General features: G+C 49.4%; 1 protein-coding gene across 11 annotated transcripts in view; it reads right to left on the reverse strand.

Moving 5' to 3' along the window:
* The window catches only part of FOXP4 (forkhead box P4), a 151,977-nt gene that overhangs the window by 103,708 nt on the left and 27,729 nt on the right, over nucleotides 1-20,540 (reverse strand). For 7 of the 11 annotated variants that reach the window (XM_075910377.1, XM_075910376.1, XM_075910375.1 and 4 more), the window contains exon 2: nucleotides 6,466-6,664. The exons of 1 other annotated variant lie outside the window; for it this stretch is intronic. In XM_075910377.1, the coding sequence (XP_075766492.1) occupies nucleotides 6,466-6,648 (183 nt within the window). In that variant the 5' untranslated portion in view covers nucleotides 6,649-6,664. Of the gene's footprint in view, nucleotides 1-6,465; nucleotides 6,665-11,075; nucleotides 18,041-20,540 lie in introns of those variants that run through there. 3 more of the 11 variants (XM_075910369.1, XM_075910368.1, XM_075910372.1) reach the window with 3 other exon arrangements.

Genomic DNA, 20,540 nt, shown 5'->3' on the forward strand with positions numbered 1-20,540 from the left:
GCCATGGCAGTTTCAGCTGGAACAGTTTAGGGATGGAAGTGGCTAGTCGATTATCTGATAAGCATATGCTTTAAAAGGCCGAAGCGCAGCAGGGTAGGGGGTGGGACTGGGTGCGAGCTGGGAATCAGCTGGCCTGGTTCGCCCCTGGTCCTGGCGGCTCTTAAAAAGCCGATTCCATCGACTAATCGATTAGCTGATTAAACGCCATTTAACATCCCTAGAGCAGCTCTTCCTACCTTCTCATTTAGCACCGCTGGCGACATGGGCCAAGGGCTCTGGTGAGAATGGGACTAAGGGCTGAAGCCAGCAAGCAGCTCCTGCATGGGATGCCCCCTTCATCTGCACAGGGGGAAGAGGGTCCCAAGCGGGACCGACTGGTTTCCAAAACTGCAGGCTCTCCCCTAGCCCGGAGCAACCCCCTTTTCCCGCACTCAAGTTCGGCAACCCCTCCCGGGACCAAGTGCCGGCTGCAGGTCATGCAGCCACCTCCCTCCTTTCATCTCTGTTTAAACAAGCTCTTCAGCTCTGCTCGTTGCGTGGAAACAGACACTCCGTCTTGTTCAAAAATGACGTGCGCTCTCTCGCCGGCGCTGTTTGTTTCAGTCTAAACTCCTGTCAGATGCCTGACTTCTGACTCTCTCTGTTTATCTCTCTCTCCTTCTGTCACCTCATTACTCCACAGCCCAGCTCACGTTTCCCGGCCTTGTTTACTCTGAGCTCAGGAGATGGGCACTCGCTCTGCGAGGGAAGAGAACGCGCGAGGCCACCGGAACGAACGCAATGGAAAGCTCACGCTGGGGTCCGGTCCCGATCCTCTGCCAGGTCTTCAAAATCCAGACCCATGGGCAGCCCAATTCTGGGGCTTGAATTCCCCCCCCTTTGAAAAAAAGAGGAACTTCCACATAGGTTGGGGGGGGGGGGGAATCCTATCACACCCTCCACGATCAGTCTCAAAGCCACATGCCTGCTGGAGAGATCAAGGTCTCATGGAGTGAGCACAGCACCAGAAACCAGGAATTCCTCAGTTCTCATCCTGGTTCTGACTTTGCTCCCTACCTTGGGCAAGCCATTTCATCTGTAAAAATGGGACAACCCCTTCCCCTACCCCCATCCCAGGTTCATTTAAGCCCGGCTTGCAAAACTAAGTGTTAATAAGAAACGCACTCCATGTCAGGCTGGGGGACAATGTTGTGGGAACTCCCAAAGCATTTCAAGCCTAGCTGATTGGGTGTGTGCAATCCCCTCTTGGTAATGCCATCAACTCCGTGATTTTCCTCCCCTGGGACCTCAATGATCCATAAAACAATTTTCCTAAACTCTCCATGGAATTCACATAGTTAAACCCTCCCCCACCCCCGAAACGAGACATTGAAGGGATTGCAGCACAAACGGGGACATGGAACCAGCAGACAGGAACAGCCCAGCGGTCCAGCATCCCACTTTCAATAGGGGTAGACGCCAGATGTATCTGAGGAAAGGAGAAAACCTTCATAAAGCACCTAATTGTGCAAAACTCTCTATATGGGGACATTTAATCCTGACCCCAGCTGGTGTTCAGCTTGTTCCCTGAAGCACGAAGATTGATGGGCCTTAGGAATGTCTATTCAAGCTACTGTCACTGCAGATGTCATTCAAGTTTGGGAGCTTGCCAGATAAAATCTTGCGCCAGAGAGTTCCACAGGGTAATTACATGCACAGTCAAAATCTCCTCCTCCTCTCCTGCACTCCCTTATTCCTATGTAAGATAAGGAAGGGAGGGATGAGGATTAGTTTGCACCTCCAAGCACATCTTCAATTGCCTCCTCACTCCCGACGAAGCCCGCTAATTGCCCCAGGCCCCAGAAACTGAACAGGCTCCAGGGCTCGCTGCTACTACTACTATGGCGGCTGGAGTCCCGCACCCTTTAAACCACCACCAAAGCACCTGGCGGTGTGCTCCAAGTGCTCTTAGCCCCACCCCTTCTGCCAGAGGCCCCGCCCCTTCTGGGAGCACAGCGCTTCCACATCTTGTCAAGTGGACAAGCAAGTCGGTCAGCCCCCTGCTCCCAGCTAGCAAACTAGACTGGCAGTGGTACCCACAGGGCAGGGAGCAGTTGGGGGACAAACCCCTTTGAAAGGTCAGGCTAGAGAGAAAGTTCAGGCTAAGGCCAAAACCACACAGAATCTGGGATAGGATTTAGGCCGAGGACAAACGGGAAGAGTAGAGTCTCCACCTCCGCCCCCAAGCCAGTCCTAAAGGAGCACGCTGTAATGCATTCAGGGATTCATCGACTAGACAAACACGGCTGCTGGAAAAGATTCGAAGAAAGAATTTTAAATCCACATCCCTAAATCCCCTCTCCCCTACATGGGCTGCTCTTCCCACGGCTACGTCTGACGGTGTCTGAATTAGCCTCCGTCAAACACAACTCCACTAGGGCATCTAGATTGAGGACCCTCTCCCCCCCGTTGCTAAATAGAAGGGGTGCCTGCTATGGGAAAAGGGGCCCCAGGTACGGAAAAGGTTAAGAATCACCCATCTAGATACATTGACAAGTCAAGGACCATGTCTGGCCCTAATGGACAGCAGGGTTCTGTTCCCAGCTCTGAAAAGGCAGAACTGCCTAATGGGGAGAGCAAGGACTGGCTGCCAACACTGCAGACTTTTCCCTCTCACAGGGAGAACAGTCTAGTGATGCAGGATTAGGGCTCCTGCCACTAACTCAGCACACGACCATGGTCCAGTCACTTGCCCCCTTGCATGAGACGGGGATACCGCCAGCACTTTCTTGCCTCCCGGGGTGCAGAGATGCAAGTCTTGCATGCGCTAAACCTTTCTGGCATGCTTTAGGATCCTCTGGGGCAAACACACGGCTCTCTCTCTACTTGACCCCCATCAGCCTGCATGCAGCACGGGAGCTCGTGTGAAAGGGAGCGAGCGAGCGACCTGGTGCACGCAAGGGGCCGGGTGAGCATTCCCAGGGGTGGCGGTAGACAGCAGGTAAGATAGGCACTACTGGGAATAAACAGCCTTTCCCGTTCCCCGGTGACCTGTGCCAAAAGCCGCCCGGGGCCTGGCAGACTCGCTTGTGCTTTCCAAGCACACAGCCCGCCGTCCCCTTTGCCGTGCCTTGTGAATGAACAAGCGTCTCCTATTTACCACAGCGAAATGAGTCCGGAACACACGCTGCCGCTAAGTGAATTTCAGCGCCCTCTCCGCCGGGCACAGCAAAGGCAACTGCACCCCCCCTCCTCAGGGCGGGGAGAGAAAGAGCGGCATCTCATTCAGCAGGGGTGACTCGGAGAAGCATTACACGCATGATTACCCCTCAGATCAGGGGAACAGTGGCTTAACTGCGTGAGAAACGGCTGTTATTCAGGTAATGGATTTACAGCGCTCGCGACTAAAGTATCAGACACAGCAATTTTTTACAGCTTTCACGCTGGAATTTATGGCTCAGGGAGGCGATCTCCACACGAGGCTGGGATCATTGCCTTATTTAGTATCCGCGGAGGAAAATTTATGTTTTCTCAGAAGTTTGTTTTGAAAAGGTAACCTGCAGGCATGCCCGCACCCCCCAGCCTAAACTATACATGCACCCTGCATATTTCACTCGAGCAGAGTGAGCAAGAGTCGTGTGTGCACACGCACACACAAACACCACACATATGCACATATACTTGGTGAGCCAGGCGTAGCTGAGGGCACGTCTAGACTACATTTTAATTTCGAAAGAGGATATGCAAATTCTGTGCAAATTTGCATATCTTCTTCCAATCGCATTTTCGAAAGAGGATCTTTCGAAAGTGAAAGTAGTCTGGACGTGGGTTTTTTTCCGGGGGAAACCCCCTTTTTTTTTTTTTTTTGAAAAACACGCTCTCCCTGAAGAAAAAAAAAAGGGGGGAGGTTTATGCGGTTTTTTGAAAAAGGGCACAGCGTCCAGACTACTTTCACTTCCGAAAGATCCTCTTTCGAAAATGTGATTGGAAGAAGATATGCAAATTTGCACAGCATTTGCATATCTTCTTTCGAAATTAAAACTTAGTCTAGACATGCCCTTAGTGTGCACGTGTCCCCAAGTTAGATGTGTGCGCACACACTCATGCAGAGATCAGACTTCACGTGCACAGATTCACCAAGCTCTTGGGATGTGCAGAAGTGCCTATTCGCACAAACACAGAGGTGCCCGCAGACACGCACCCACAGACGGAGACACATGCACACGTCAGCTGACTGGCACACACAGCCCAAGACGCATGCACACAAATGCTTTTGCAGAAAGCCCTCTTTACGGCGGCAGGCATGTACCGACATGGATGCACATAGGCAGGCGTCCACACACTCACCAGCGCACCTCTCCTTGCAGTGCTGTGAGCCACAAAGCATGGAAAGGATTGAGTAGATGGTGGTGACCCCTGAGAGTAAAGGGGAAAAGCCCAGGGATCAGAGAAAGAAGCAGCTACCTATTTTGTGCCCAGCAAGTCTTTACAATACACTTCTGCTCACAGCCCTTTCCCTCCCCTGACAACAGCTTCTGACGCCATCTTATTTTTTATTTCAAATTCAAGGATCTCAGAGCCACACGGACTACAGCAACACAGGAGTCACTCTGCCAGCACTGAAATGCAGCCATCCCTGAAGCAGAGGACACCAAACCTTCCAACAGCACACTGCAACACCGAAGAACAGTCGGAAGTGCAGAACGGACATCTCCAGCTGAACTCATAGGAGAACTGAGGGTAGTGTGGTGCAGTTAGCCAGGCTGGAGGTTGGGCCTGCCCTTGGAGCCAATGTAGCAAACCTAAGGTGAAGACTATGCCAATGGGATCTTTAAAGACCAGAAGCCAAGGTCCTTTGTCTGAACTCCTTAACAGCATAGCGCTCTTAGGCCAGGTCTACATTGGATCCGGCAGGTTGGCTTATGGTACTCAACTCTAGCTACATAAAATAAGTAGCTGGAGTCGGCTTACCTTAAGCTGAGCTTGTCGGAGTTCTCTTACTCCTCGCAAAAGGAGGAGTACCAGATGCTGGCAGGCATGCCCTCTGAGTTTGATAGAGTGAGTCTTAACTAGACTCGCTAAATCAAACTCCAGAAAAATGGATCACGGCAGCAGCGATCTTCCGTTTAGTGTAGACACGCCCTTAGACTCATGCTTTTGGCTGTGAGTGACAAGATTTACCCAGAGCAGGGCACGTGTATTGAGGTGAGGTGGAGTTTGCTGGAGAGCAGAAGCTTCCGGAAATATTGAGAGCTGCATCCCTGCCTCATTCACCCCCTCTTTTGCGAAGCGCCTTGGTCAGAGAGAGTGGATGCAGCTATCATGTCCTCTCATATATCACCTCAGACAATACTTGAGGAACCACCAATTCCGAGTACCCTCATTTGAAAGACTATAGTGAAGGAGTAGTCATCCAGGGTTTACTGCCAAACTGGGAGGAGATACTTAGTGGGGACCTTCAGGCGCCAGTTCTAGCTCTGGCACTATTCAGTATTTTCATTAACAACTTGAAGAATGGAATGGGGAGCAGGTTGCAAAATCTGACCATGATCCCAAGCGGAGAGGGGTTGCAAGCACTTTGGAAGACCAGAAGGGAATTCAAAACAAGCATGGCAAATAGGAAAAAAAACCTGTTTGAAATCAACAAGATGAGGTTCAACTAAAGCTGAAGCGCACAGTACTTCACTTAGGGGGGAAAAATATCAATTGCAGAATCACGCAATGGGGAGTAACTGGCTAGGTGGTAGTTCTTGTGAAAAGAAGCTGGGGTTTATGGTGGATCATCAAGAGAAACGAGTCAACAACGTGATGCAGCTGCAAAAGAGACTCATCTTATTCCGGGGTCTGTTAACAGGAGTGCCTCATGTAAGACATGGGCAGGAATGGTCCCCACTCCACTCTGCAATGCTGAGCCTTCAGCTAGAATCGTGTGTCCAATTCAGGGTGCCAACATTTAGGAAGGATGTGGACAAATAGGAAACTCCAGAGGGGCACAGCATCAAGTAGAAAAGCTTTAGAAAACCTGGGCATGGGTAGGCTTGAGAAAAAAAACTGAGGTGGGACCAAATAACAGTGTCGTAAGGGCTGTTATAAAGAAGACCATGTCAGGCAAGCAGCACTTGGCTTAATCTGCAGCACGGGAGACTTAGATAAAGTATTTCCTGGTATTTAATCTAAGGGTAGGAAAGCTCTGAAATAAGCTCCCATGAGCGGGTGTGGAATTCCCATCACTGGAAGTTTTTAAGAACAGGTTGGACAAACGCAAGTCAGGGACGGCCCAGATTTACGCAGTCCCGTTTCAGTGCAGGGGGTTGGACTGAGGACCACTCCAGGTGCCTTTCAGCCCTCTCATTGTAGGATTTCTGGTGTAGGTCTCCACTGTGTCTCAAAAGCCAGAAAGTTGAGGAATACAACACACACACACGCCCATGAGGAAGACAGAGAAAGAGAGAGCACGAAAGGGAGGAGAAAGAGGCTTTTTCCTACCTGCTGCTGCTGAAAATGCAGGAGTTCCACTGGGCTCATTTCCCCATTGGCTTCCCCACTGCCGCCTCCTTCCCTTCCTCCGCCGCCGCCGCCGCCGCCATCTGTCGGGTTGGTGAGGCTGCTGACCCCGTTCTGGCTGGAGGGAGTGGAACGTATTGTCTCCGAGGCAGATTCTACCATCATGACTTGCTAGCCGGACCTGAGTGAGCAAAGAGAAGCAGCAGCGTCCCTGAGCAGAGCGTTACAGGTGGGGTTGGCTGGTTCTAGGAGAGCAGCCCCCCACTGCATGCTGCCTGTGCTTGCCAACCTGGTTTCACCAAGGCAGGATTCCCCTTCCTCTCCTGGCCTCTGCCCTTTCTGCAGCCCCCAAACCAACACAGGAGGTGGCGAGTTGGCCAGAAGCATCTCCAATGGTGTTTCCCTTCAGCAGCAAGCTCATGCACCACGGGACCACGCACCAGTTCCTCCAACACCAACCATCCCACCTCTTGAGTTGTACCTGGGGGAGGGGGTCATCTCACCATAGCCCACCTCCATTCCTGCCCCTCCAGAAGCTCATCTCTTCTCTGGCTGGATACCTGACTGGTGGGTCTTACTCTCATGCTCGGAGTCTAACCCATCTCCAGATCTGGGAAAAGTCAGATTAGCAGGGATCTTGGGGTGGTTTTGCTGTCTTCTGCAGCCCGGGGTGCATCTCACCCTCTGGGATCACCCAACTATTCCCTTCCATGGCAGGAGTCTGGGCCTTCAGGGCACCTTGACCGCTCCTGCGTTCCAACAGTAGTATGCAGTCCAGGTCGCTGGGGACTGAAATATTTTAGTCTAACGAGTTATGGGGCCCAGTAGGGGCTACCTGGGGGAAAAATCGGGTGGCCCCTTCTGGCCTTAAACACTAGGATACTTCTGAATCCTTCCTACTCCAGCCTCTCCTGCAACCGAACAAGTGTCCTGGGGCTCTCTCTCACCCATATTAACACCCGAAGTCTCTGGGGCTGTGCTTTAACGGGTCAGCCTGTCTACACTCTGACACACTGCTTCGTCTAGAGCAGGGTTTCCCAACCTATGGGTTGGGACCCACATATGGGTCACCATCACATTTCCAAAGGGTGGCCAAGTGTCTCCCCAGGTGGCTCTGCCCCCTTTCCTCCCCCTGTTTTTGAATTGCCTTGGGTCACCAAGTCTTCCTGAATTGTCAAAATGGGTCCCCATCTGGAAAAGGTTGGGAACCGCTGGTCTTTGATTTGAAACGGATTGAGTTAAGCTGGCCCAAGAGGCTGTGTGTGACACCCTCCTCTGTTGGTTCCATCATGGTTCATTTCACTGAAGTTCTAGTGGAGTAGAAATCGAGTTTCAGCTAAACCAAAATAAAGCCACCCCTAAAGTGGAATATGAGCATCTACTGAGCAATCTATGGATTTAGACTACATGCCAAATTTGATCACACACAGCCCCAAGGTTTGTCAACTACCCCAGCCATCTCCAGCCCCAGGAGCAGACCGTGTGTGCATTTATTGTATTACAAACAGCAGGGCTGGTGAAAAAAAACAAAAACAAAAAAACAACAACACAGAATTTCTCTCTGGCAGGAAAACGCCATGATTTTGACATCCTGAATTGGGACAAAAAGTAGAAATCTTGGAATTTTTCAATACAACTCAAAATCGTCCAGAGAATTTCATTTTCCTACGGTCCAAACATTTCATTTTGACGTGACCATTTCAAACATCACATAAAAAGGAGGTGAAGCAGAATATTTTGATAATTTTCTGTTGACAATTTATAACCAAAAATTGGTATATTCCCTCAAAGCATGTCAATGCTCTCAAATTAGCATTTTCCAGTGGGGGGGAAAAAAAATGTGTCGCCTCGAAAATATTTTCAACCAACTCACATAACCAGAGATGCCACCCAACACGCAAGCACAAACCAGGGTGTGCTAAGAACAAACCATGCGCCAATGAACCCTACACCAACATGGGATGTAGGATTCCAATTTAAGGAGCAGCAGTTCTTCAAAAAGATGCACTAGCCCCCAGAAAGCTCCTCTCTGACTTCTCCTTCCCTCTCACCTTTCCTTCAATATCACACATGCAGCAACGTGGGGGGTTTTGTGGGGTTCTTTAAGCCTCAGCTCCTGGAGTCAGATTATTATTGTGAGGATCCCACTTAAAAAAAAGCAAGTGGCTAATCCTCATGGTTGTGGGAAAAGCCTCGAGAACATCACCTGAGAGGACCGTAAAGGCTCAAAAACCTTGAAGACAAAGACAGAGAACCCCAAACTTACTGGCTTTTTTATGCTCTTATGATCTTTGGGGTTCCGGTGCATGATTTTTATAGGCTTGGGGATAAGCTGCTCCCTTCCTCAGACTGGCTCCAGCCTCAGCAATGCCTAGGTCTCAACATCCTGTCCCTTCCCATTTGCCCTTTCCCTGAACAATTTGTGGGTAGATGCTCAGGGACAAGAGGTGGGGGTGGGGTGGAAGAGTCAAGATGCTTTCTTAAGGGCCATTGAATAGGGAGAACCTACCCAGGGATCTTTCACTCTGCAGGGGCAGGGGAGCTAGCAAGTATCATCCTGAAGGGGCTCAGAATAGGTCTATCCAAAATATGCACAGTAGATGAAGCTGCATAGCTCCTCTATCTGAAAACCAGCCCCTCCAAGAACCCCACTCACATGCAGCAAGACACTATAGGCTTAGAGAGACTTGCAAAACATCCCAGCCCGTAATTTCCTCCATGCCAGTAATCTGTTTTAATCGCCACCAGAGGAGGGGCAACCCCTTCCCCCCAGCTGTGTTTCACTGCCAAGGAAAGCAAACCACACCAGCACTGGTCCTCTGCGGATGGCAAAAAGTAAGGGGTAGGGGGCGGGAGAAGACTCCAGGCTAAATCCAGTGAGATGAGACCTCAGAACTGGCTTGTGGAATGGTCTCAAAAAGGAGCTGTCATTGAACAAGAGTGTTTGTGGGAGGGTCCCATGAGGATCTGTTCTTGGCTGGTTCAACCTTTTTATTCATGAGCTGGAAGAAAAAAAAAAGAAAAAAAAAACCAAATTCCTCCCTGATAAAAGTTTGCAGTTGACACAAAAATTGGAGGAATGGCAAATAACAAAGATGACGGGTCAGTGATGCAGAACAATCGGGAGGACGTGGAAAGCAGGACTCAAGCACACAATGTATGTTAAATATGGCTCGATGCAAATAGAGACACCATGGAACAAAGCATGCCAGCCACCTCTACACAATAGGAGACTCCACCCTGGGAAGCAACGTTTCCAGAAAAGGTTTGAGGGTGGGTGGATAATGTGACTCTGTGGCCAGAAGGACTAATGCGATCCCAGGATGCAGAAAACGGAGAGCGAGGGGTTGTTTTCCCTCTCTATTTGGCTCTGGCATGAGCACGGCTGGAACACTGTGTCCAGTTCTGCGACCCACGATTCTAGAAGGATACAGTGGAGTGGGCTCAGAAAAGAGCCATGAGAAAGAATAAGGGAATTAGAACAACAATCTATCTAGCCTTATTGTGCTAGATTGTTAAAACTAAATAGACTCGAGGAGCTCAAAGAGAAGGTTAAGGGATGAGCTGATTATAGTCCAGAAGTACCTACTCAGGGAACAGATATTTACTAAATGGGCTCTTCAGAACAACAGAGAACGATATAATGCAATCCAGTGGCTGGCAGCTATAGATAGAGACCCACTCCGAGTGGAAATAAAGGTGTCCATGTTTAACTGAGAACAATTAACTACTGGAACAATTTACCAAAAGGTGAGGGTGGAGAATTTCAAAATCCAGAGTGGATGTTGTTCTGAAAGATCTGCTGTGGGAATTGCTGTGGGCAGATGTCTAGCCTGCTATACAAGAGCTCGTACTAGACTGCAGCGGTCAATCTATGAACTTGCACTTGACTCCGTACTGAGCCATCAGCAAGAGCTGGGGGTAACAACGTTTGCAAACTTGCAGAGTTTGTAAATCTGCAGAGCTCCACTCTCGGAAAAGAGCCTTCCTCATTCCGCTTCAGTACTGGTCTTTCACCGTATGCTTTGCTGGTGCAGCATGACTTCCCACCTGTCTCCACAATGGGCATGCATTCTCTCCGGCAACTGTCACCTTTCCCCTTACCCCAGAAAATCCCACGACCTCCACTCCTTCGGGGCACCCACGAGGTCCCTTAGGGCATGTCTACACTAGGAAATTATTTTGAAATAACTATTTCAGAATAAGCTTATTCCCAGAGGAAAGCAGGCGTACAGATTTCAAAATCACCGACCCGTGATTTCGAAATAATGGGCTTAGTAGTGTGGATGCGCCATTGGAAGGCTGTACGCAATGCACCATATTTTGGGGCAACGCTCGGTTGCTTCCTACACACTTGCAGGCAGTACAAAATACCTGCGTGACTACAACATGTGGATACTCCAACTCACATGAAGACTAATTGGAGGTAACAAGTAACAAGTATTGCGTCCTCTGAGAAGAGGGGGTGAGGATTTAGGAGTGGAGCCAGGTCCAAACTACCCCCCTTCACATCTGAACACATCCGAGCTTTGGACAAAACATAACAGCCTGTCCTGGACCCTCCAGAATTACGGGGAGGTTCAGATCCACACCTGAACTGCTCTGCCTGGACTCAGGAGACCCCGCCAGGAAGCGCAGCGAGATCGACAAACATTCCTTGCAAGATTCCCCATGCTTCTTGTTGGCAGCCAGCATCGTCACCACTGGGATGGAATTAGAATTGCATTAGGCAGATCGTATTCACTAGCAGATGAATTACACACTTTTCATGCTCTCTGCTACACCTTGGCAATGAATGAGCTGTTGTGACAGAGCTTTCCATCCCAGGCGGCTTTATTTGTGTCTAGCTTCTCTATGGCCTCCGTTATTATAGTATCTGAGCACCCTGCCATCGCGATGGGATTTGATCTTCACAGCAGCCCTGGGAGCCATGGGAAAATTATCCCCCCATTTCACTGACAGGAAAACTGAAGCACAGAGTTCTAAAGCACTCTGCTCCCTCTTAGGACCCCAGAAGAGCCCAGCACACCAGGTGCACAGCTCTATTGAGCACCTGCCCAGAAGGGTCACAATTAACATGAGGCTTACCAATATGCTTACCAGTTAACTGATCCGTGGCAGTAAACATCAACCATGGCCGGCTGGGCTGGACTAGACCAGCCCTAGCTGCAGTGAGGTCAGTGGGCCAGGCAGCGGCAGGACTCTATGGTCACGGCCCTGGCAGGGACAGGTGGCAAGAGCTGTCGAAACGGTTAACTGGTTACACACTCATGTAAATAGTTGGCTGTTTTAACATCCCAAGCCACCATCAGCACTGCTGGATGGGGAGTGCCTTGAGGTATAGTCTTCACGTTCAAGCTTGAAAGAGCTGAGCTCTTGAAAAACTGGGGACATAACTTGCCCAAGGTCACAGCAAGTCTGTGGCACAGAATCAAACTCAGAGCTCCTGTGTTCCAGTCCCAGGTCTTAACCACTAGCCCATGCTGCCTCACAATGGCTTTCACACTGCCCATCTGAGCAAAGGTAAGTTCTGAAAAAGTTACATACACTGGTTTCAAAGAGCAGATTAATCATTATTATGCAATTGGGCTTTACCAGGGAGCGACTGGGTAGCTGTATTGGAGGGTTCCCCTTCCAAACCAGGGGATGTGCGACACAGCCTGTTTGTATGAAGTTGCCTCCCTTCTGGGGTGCAAAATCCCATTTCATTGGTTAATGACTAAAGGGGGGGGCAGGTAAGGGGCAGTGTTCCCTGTAATCCGGGTGCTCACGTGGCCACTCAGGAGAGATTCCAAATCATTAGTACTACGCCCAGTGCTAGGTTTTGTTGTTTCTACTGGTGGTGCCCGTTCACACATGCCTCAGTGCACACAAATTATTCCACACATGGACGGAAAAAGATTAACGGGAACATTGGCAAGGGGGGAGGTATCGCTCAGTGGTTTGAGTATTGGCCTGCTAAAATCAGGGTTGTGAGTCCAATCCTTGAGGGGGCTATTTAGGGATCTGGGGCAAATTGGTCAGGGATGGTACTTGGTCCTGCCATGAGGGCAAGAGACTGGACTCGATGACCTCTCAAGGTCCCTTCCAGTTCTAGGAGATGGTAGATCTCCATTATATTATATTATTATAGCTCCTTCCCTGTGCCCAGGCCAGCCATGGACAGAGGCTGCTCCAGTCAGCCTGCAGTGCTCCTGTGTACAGCGGGCACCGCAGGGCTGGAGGCAGGTGGGGAGCTGCTCCTGTCCACACTGGTTAACCGTAACCAAGAAGCCTCACCTATTAAGGGTGAGGTTTATGGATTGACCTTTCCCTACCCCTTCATAGATGCGGCTGATGAAATAGCCACCAATCCTCAAATACAAATCTCTCTCTCCCTAACAGGCTAGCTGCACTCATTCAATCTGGACAGGTGTGTATAAGAAAACAAGGGCTCTACTGGGTCTCACCTAAAGTCCATCTAGCTCCGTCTTCCGAGGGTAACCAATGCCAGGTGCCCCAGTGGAAATGAACAGCACAGGGACTTATCAAGTGACCCACCCCAGGACCCATCCCCAGCTTCTGGCACACAAGAGGCTAGGGACACCATCCATGCCCACTCTGGCTAACAGCCATTGACAGACCTGACCTCCATGAACTTATCTAGCTCTTTTTTGAACCTTGTCATAATCTTGGCCTTCACAACTTCCTCTGGCAAGGAGTTCCACAGATGGACCATGCCGTCTGTGAAGACATACTCCTTTTTGTTTGTGTTAAACCTGCTGCCTGTTAGTTTCATTTGTCTCGTTACACATCATGGCGAAACTGCAAGGGAACTATGTATTCCGTGGGTGTGAGGGAGGAGCATCAACAAATTAGCTAGGACTCCTGGCTTAGGCAAGTCACTTACCCTCTCTGTGCCTCAGTTTCACCTTCTACAAAATTGGGTGACATTTATTCTGTTTTGTCACGTGCTTTGAGCTCCAGGGATGAGGCACTCCTACTTAGGAACACAGTATACGTAACCATCTGAAGACAGGTTTGAAGAGTCACTGGACACAGAGCTCATGCTGTGAAGAGAGACAGGAGCTGCTACTTGGTGATATTATTGACAGGTGCATGCACGGAAGGTGTGCTTTATCAATAGGCCTGGCTGACAAAAGAGCTGCTGCACTAAAGATGCTGCAAGATAGAGTCTCTAACTGATCAATCAAGCCCAACAAAGTAACATTAGTTCCGCCACAAGTTAGTGGACTTGAAGCAGTAATCACAGGATGATATTCTCTGGCTTGTGCCGAGCTGTTGGTAAGAATGGCCTCTTCTGGCAGGAAAATTTATTCATTCAGCCGAGTGGTGTAGATGAGGAGGGGCTGAGCGTAACATTGGAGACCCCTCACCTGAAGGCTTCATCTGGGTTCTCTTGATACTGACAAACTAAGTAGATTGGGGAGCCATGATAGGAAAACTGTTCCTTTCGCTCCTTTGCGAGGAAGGCAGACTGAAGGCAGACTTCTTTCCTTGTCGAGGGGAGAACTGAAACATGCACGGTGCGCATCAGTGGCAGATCAGAGCGATGGTCCACAAGTTCCAGACAGGAAAAGAAAAAAGGAATGGGGGGTGGGTGGGTGGGAGATGTTTTTTTCCTTCCTTCTTCCTCTTTCTTTTCTGTCTCTTTTTTCCCCCCTTTTTGCAAGATAGAAAGACAAACCGCGAACAACATAATTGCTGAAATGTGGCGTGTAATAATAGCTATTCAAAAGCTGATCATTCATATTAAACAGGGTGAAGCAAGCTTCTCATTTGCATGTTTGAGATTATATGCATTTCAAAAATCATTTCCGCAGGGTGTATGAATGACATTAATTCCCATGTGGAGTTGGCGGCTCCCTCCTGGAGCCCTCAATACTATCAAAACCGCACATTTGCGCGCGCACTCAGCAACGGACTAGTGGCTATGGGAGAATTCAAGGTTAAAGGGATTACTGTATTTTATTTTTATTTAAAACCTATCTGAGTCACTTGTAGGGAGGCTGGGTCACCCGGGTGAGATGGAGGAAAATTTGCTGCGGGGACCCAGCCGCTTGCCAAGAAGTGATCACAGACGTTACCAGACGACGTTTGCCAACAGACATTGTAGGCAAAATGAAGAGAGAGATTTGCCTGGGGCGGGGGGGCAGAAAGAGGGATAATTCAGCTTTCAGATCTATGCTCTGACTGAATTCAACCCCCAAGCATGTGCTCAGAGCTGTGCATTGGTCTCAAAGCACCTTCCAAACACATCAATCCATGCACCCACTCTTTGGTGGGAAGCAGCACAGCTAACAGAGAGCAAGGAGAGAGCGGTGAAGTGACTGGTCCCCATACAAGTCCAGCCAGAAACAATGCAAGGAAAAGAAACCAGTAGTCCTCCAGTCTATCAATCGGATCTCACGTCTCCTTACAGAGTCACAGAGAGACTAGAGAGGCATGTAGCTTTACAACCCGCTCTAACCACTGGCTCATGCTGCCTCTTCCCCCTCCATTGTGTCTCAGTTTCTCTCCCTCTACCCTGTATTTTTTTCCATTCAATTCACTTGCAGTTTTCAAACCTATATGGTTCTTAACCCACACTCACCACCGTAGTAGACTGCCTTCCCAAGGTGACAGCTATCGGCCCGTTACCATAGCACCTGATCACCTCACAAGCTAATTGTATTCATCCTCACCCCCCTTGTGTAAGGAACCCCATTCTACAGAGGGAGAACTGAGGCATGGGCCTTCAGTGATTTCAGGTTATTTACAGTGCATTGCACATGGCATAGCAGCAGCTTGAGGATTCAGACGGATGCAGGCTCACAGGGCTAAATATTGCAGTGTAGACATTCAGGCTCTGGCTGGAGCCTGGGCGGGAATGTTTTCCCCACATTCCTAAATCACTTCATTCCAGCTCTGCCCCGCTTTACGTGCCCACGACTGCAGGAGCTTCACTCCAGCCAAGCAAATTAAAGGAAAGCTGGAGGAGATTTTTCACTAAAAACAAAAACCCCAACACACCCGCACTTCCCTGAATATGAACATTTCATTTTTTTAAAAACTATCTTCAGGTTTCTTAAGTGAAGAGTGAGAATTTCACCATTTGCAAATGACAAAACAAAACTCAAAAATTCAGGAAACAAGTTTTGCCATTTCTTTCCCTGTTTCCCCTCGAGCGCACCAACTATTTTCCAGACATCTCCCGCGTTCAACACATGAGTCGTTTCAACGGGAGAAGGAAAGGGAATCTCACAGGGTCTGTCTGTGTTCAGAAGCCGCAAGCTAACTTTGGGGCCAAGAGCATTAAAGGACTCCGAGTTGGATTAAACTTTTTCGTTGGACAAGAATATCCAGACTTATAATACAAAGGTGTATGTATATATTACACACACGTATATAAAGAAATATATTTATTGCATAAACATGGCATTTCTGCCCCTTCCCCTCAAGTATTTGATACTAGCCCCTACTGGAGACCGGATACTGGACTTGATCCACACTGGCCATTTCTATGGTCCACGACAAAGCGGTCAGTTTCACAAGGGGTTTAGTAAATTTCACATTTGTAGTCCCAAATGCTACTGGGTTACTGCTGTATTTGTTTCCTCACATGGCCAGGAAAGGCGTGACCATTTCTTTAATGCTTTAATTGAAATAGAATAAAAAAAAATAAGAAAAATAAAGTCGATGGGGTGGGTATAAAAAATTATAGCCTTGCTTTAAAATTATGCTTCAGAAGCTAAATTTCAAAACTTGGCTCAACTGGGACTGGTGGATTGACTTATGATGCTGGAAGGCTGAAAGAGAAAAATAATCCATTTATCAGACCCTGATTCTGCAACACTCAGGACACGTGTTCAACGTAAGCACAAGTGAATGAACAAAAGGTAGGTGCAGGATCAGAACCCGAATCTTTCATGTGGCGTAACTGTTTACCCTCCTACATCTCTGTTTTGATTACAGCAGCACCGAAAGGGACCAGTCAGGGTCATCCTGATGGGCACCAGATGACCACACTAATACATGTGCCCTAACTTGAGAAAGTGTCAAAGATGACAAGCCTCAGGGGGAAAAAAAAAAAAGCCTGTATTATATGAACCAGTGGCCCTTGGGACACCAAACCCAATGCTTTGTGAGTGGATCACCGATTACCATTTTTCTGTGGCCAGAATCAAAACAATTGTGTTTCACAATTGCCATTCCAGCCTGCTTTGCCATACACCTCTCATATGACAAGGAAAAGAAGAGAGAAACAAGGGAGAATTACTAAAAGGGCAAAGAGAGAGCCCTCTGTCTTTAGCAGTACCATATGGCAGAACGAGTATTAATTACCGTTGCTTTTTAATTAACAATTGCTTAATCTGAGCAGTAACATTTGCCTTGACATCTTTTGACTTGCTGCTAACCTGTAAAGCACACGTGCCATGCCAAGTCATCAATTAATTTTTATTGACATTTTCTTCCCCCAAACAGGCACTACACCAGGCTTTTCCAATTAACACCTCCACACTCTCTAATTAGCACAATTAACAGACTGATGGATGCCCAGAGTTTCCCTGGGAGACTGAGCACAGATCATCTCCCTTTGCTATAAGGACAGACCTCCTGCTGAGTGTGCACATGCACAAAACACATTTCCACTATGGTTTAAAAAGAGAATACTTATAGGACGCATGTGTGTGTCGCGCGAGGCTCTTTAGTACACAGACATCATGGCACTGCAATGTTTATCATCACCAAGCATTTATATGTATCAACACAGAGAAAGGAAAGGATGGTACAGTGGTTAGAGCACTATTTTGGGACTTTAGGGACTTCTGCTCTGCCACAGACTTCCTTCATGACCTTGGGCAATTCACTTAGCCTCTCAGTCCCCCTTGCCCCTCCTCCCCACACAATGGGGATAACAGCTAGGCCTTGCCTCACAGGGAGATTGGGAGGATAAATACAGTAAAGCTTGGAGGTGCCTGCTCTGCCAGCTCCCAGCGTAACACCAGCAGCGGGAGGCGAACCTGGGACCACCGAAGCTTAGTGGCGCTTCTGCTGCTTGAGTGAAAAGCCAGCTGGCGCTCAGCTCAGGCTGCAGAGCAAACTCACTCTTCCTAAGTGGCCACGTCACGGGACAGCAAACCACCCCCAGGAGGAGTGTGGGTTACACCAGCAGCACTTGGGGGAAGGGATGGAGTCAGAATGGAGCAGGAGTGGGAAGGGGACGCAGACGCAGCCTGGGGTGGATGTTGTCCTAGGCCCCGGTACCTCGCTAGGGACAGCCCCGCCAGCACCTATGGCTCATCATCTGAATCTCAGTAGTCGGAAATCCACCAGCAGGAGGGATGCAATGCTGAGAAGAGCAAGGCTCCACTACCCCTCCTGCCAAACAAGGAAAGGCACTCTGATCTAAAGGGAAACATCAGCCCTACAGCAGTGCTAAGTATTGGCAGCAGCAGGCCCTGCGACAAGGCAGGGCAACAGTCTCAGGGCACAGTGACTCAAAAGGGCTCGGGGCTTCAGGCCACCGCTGCTGCTACCAAAGCAGTGTCAGGAGCCCCCGGCCCTTTAAATTGCTGCCAAACCACCTGCTTGCCCCAGCCCCGCCCCTTCTGCCAGAGGCTCCGCCCCTTCCAAGAGCACACAGCCAGCGCCCTCTGCCCCCTCCCCCCCGCAAAAAGGGGGCTTCAGCACATGGAAAATCCAACCCAGACACCTGCCCTGTCACAATAAGCTCCCTTCCATATGGGCTACAGGGAACGCAAACCTGGCTCCAGAAAGCATCTGGTAACACAAGGCTAGGGGAAGTTCAGTGGGGTCTCTCTCCTCCTCTTCTCTCCCCAGCCCCCACCAACAAAAGGGTCTAGGTTTGCAAGGTTCAGAAAGTTCCCAGCCATTCACATGCTCCTCCGAACAATCCCTATGTTATCGATCTGCAAAAAGGGAGCTGAACATGTAAGAGCAGCTCAGCCAAATCGCTGCAACTTCCCTGCTGCCATGACTCACAGAGAGGATTTCTGGCCAGGCCAGAAGCAGCGCGAGGCTCCTGTGAGCTATTCGAACTCATGATGGGCTCTCAACCAAGATGCTCCTGATCCAAAATGCCGCCTGGAAAGGTTCCCAGCTCCACTGCACTAGCCCCTCCCTGGGCTTTCACCAAACCAGTTTGCCTCATGAATTCTGTCTGGCTCCAGCCTCCTCCAAGGCTAGGCAGACAGAAGGAGGGGTGCCTGGGTTCTCCAGGGAAAACCCTTGCTGTGCTGAAGCAACAGTTTCGAGGGAACAAGTTCATCTTACCGCAACTATCCGGGAGACAGGCTATCTTTAAGTAAGGGGGGCCCAACCTTCATACAGAGCTAATGCTGTGTAGAGGAAGCACGTTAGTGTTTGTGCAGGGGAGAGGAAGATCACCTCTAGTATCTAGGGCTATGTCTAGACTGCAAGCCTCTTTCAAAAGAGCATGTCTAGACGGCAACCACTTCTTTCGAAAAAGCAAGCCGGTTTTTCAAAAGAGAGCACCCAAGCAGTCTGGATGCTCTCTTTCGAAAAAGCCCTGTTTGCATTCAAGAAGGCCGTTTTTTCGAAAGAGCACTTTTGAAAAAAGGCGTTCTTCCTCGTCAAATGAGGTTTACCACGGTTGAAAAAATTGCCACGTTCTTTCGATTTAATTTTGAAAACGTGGCAGCAGTCTAGTCGCAGGTGATGTTTTTTCGAAAAAACCCTGTAGTCTAGACACACCCTAAATGCACTGAAGACCTCTAGCTCCATGGGCCACAGGGCCAGTGCCTCCAAGGAACGCTTTGTAACTCCAACACGGGAGAAAAAGCCTTGTGCAAAGTCTCGCACACACCCATATCTGCTCTGAGCCATAGAAATTGGAGCCAGTTTGCCTCCCCAGGTCTGCGCAGGACAAACGCTTTAGGAAGTGACTCGTTAATCTTAAAAGGCTTTGGGTTCAGGAGGAGCAAGAAAAGCCAGGTTGCTCAGAGTGGCTTTTTATGCTTTAATTAACACACACCCATAGAAATGTGGAAGGGGGATTAGAATCAATGGCCAGGAGAGCTAAAGTGAATCTGAAGCATTATAGTAAACTGGAAGGATCCAGGAATTGGCGAAATCCAGGCCCTCACTCCAATGGGCATCGCACTTACAGGCACTTTCCTCTCCCACTTTCAACTCGCTCCCAGCAACTTATTTTGGAAAGAGTGAACCTCGTATTCAGGTGCTCAACTACTGCATTAGCCTTTCCCGGCGTCCAGGGGAGGCATTTCATTGAAGCATCTTGAACAGGTCATGCAACCTCTGTGCAGGCCCCGCAGCAAACACGGCCCTGGATGCTCACAATCCCCCACACCACTGCCTCTCCCCAAGCTAGTGGCAAATTTCCAAGATCTAACCCCAACTCCGAGATACCTTATTTTTCATCCTTGGCTCTAGAGATAGCCAATGAAGGACCGCCGGCTCCATCCCGCAGCAACAGTGTGCGTATGCGTTAGTCTTCCCTTCTATTAAGGAGTGACGCAAGAGTCCCGCAGGTTTTTATGTTCCTCTACAGCGGGTCCTTCTCTCTTGGAACGGCAGGCAGGATGGCTGGACATCTCACCTGGAGGCCCCCAACCCAGCCAGCGGATTTTGCTGCTGTTAGAAGCAACAGAGATCAGCTCGCAGAAACGGCTGGCTCACCATGATGAGGAGATGCGAGGGAACGAGCAAGGCTGTGGATTTAAACTCACCCTGCCCAGAGCGCGGCTAAGAAGGGAAAAACGTCTTTCCAAAATGTGCTTCTCAGCACTTTGGCAGGGCTCACTGAGACCGCCCAGCGAGAGATCTCGTGAGGCCTGTCCCTGGACCGCCAGTGTTTCAAGGCTGTGATGTTTTAGAAAGGGGGCACTTTCCCCACCCAGCCCTCATGGAGCCAGCACCCAGCAGGTCAATTCGGGGATAGGGTTGCTAGGTGTCCCGTGTTCGCCCAGACAGTTCGGTATTTTGGCCTTTCATCCGGTAAAGAAAAACAGAGAATACCGGACATGTAAAATGTCTAGTGTTTTCTGTTTTCCTCAGATGGAAGGCCGGTGGTG

Source organism: Pelodiscus sinensis, chromosome 27 (genome assembly GCF_049634645.1).
Source record: "Pelodiscus sinensis isolate JC-2024 chromosome 27, ASM4963464v1, whole genome shotgun sequence".
Classification (NCBI taxonomy): Eukaryota; Metazoa; Chordata; order Testudines; family Trionychidae; genus Pelodiscus; species Pelodiscus sinensis.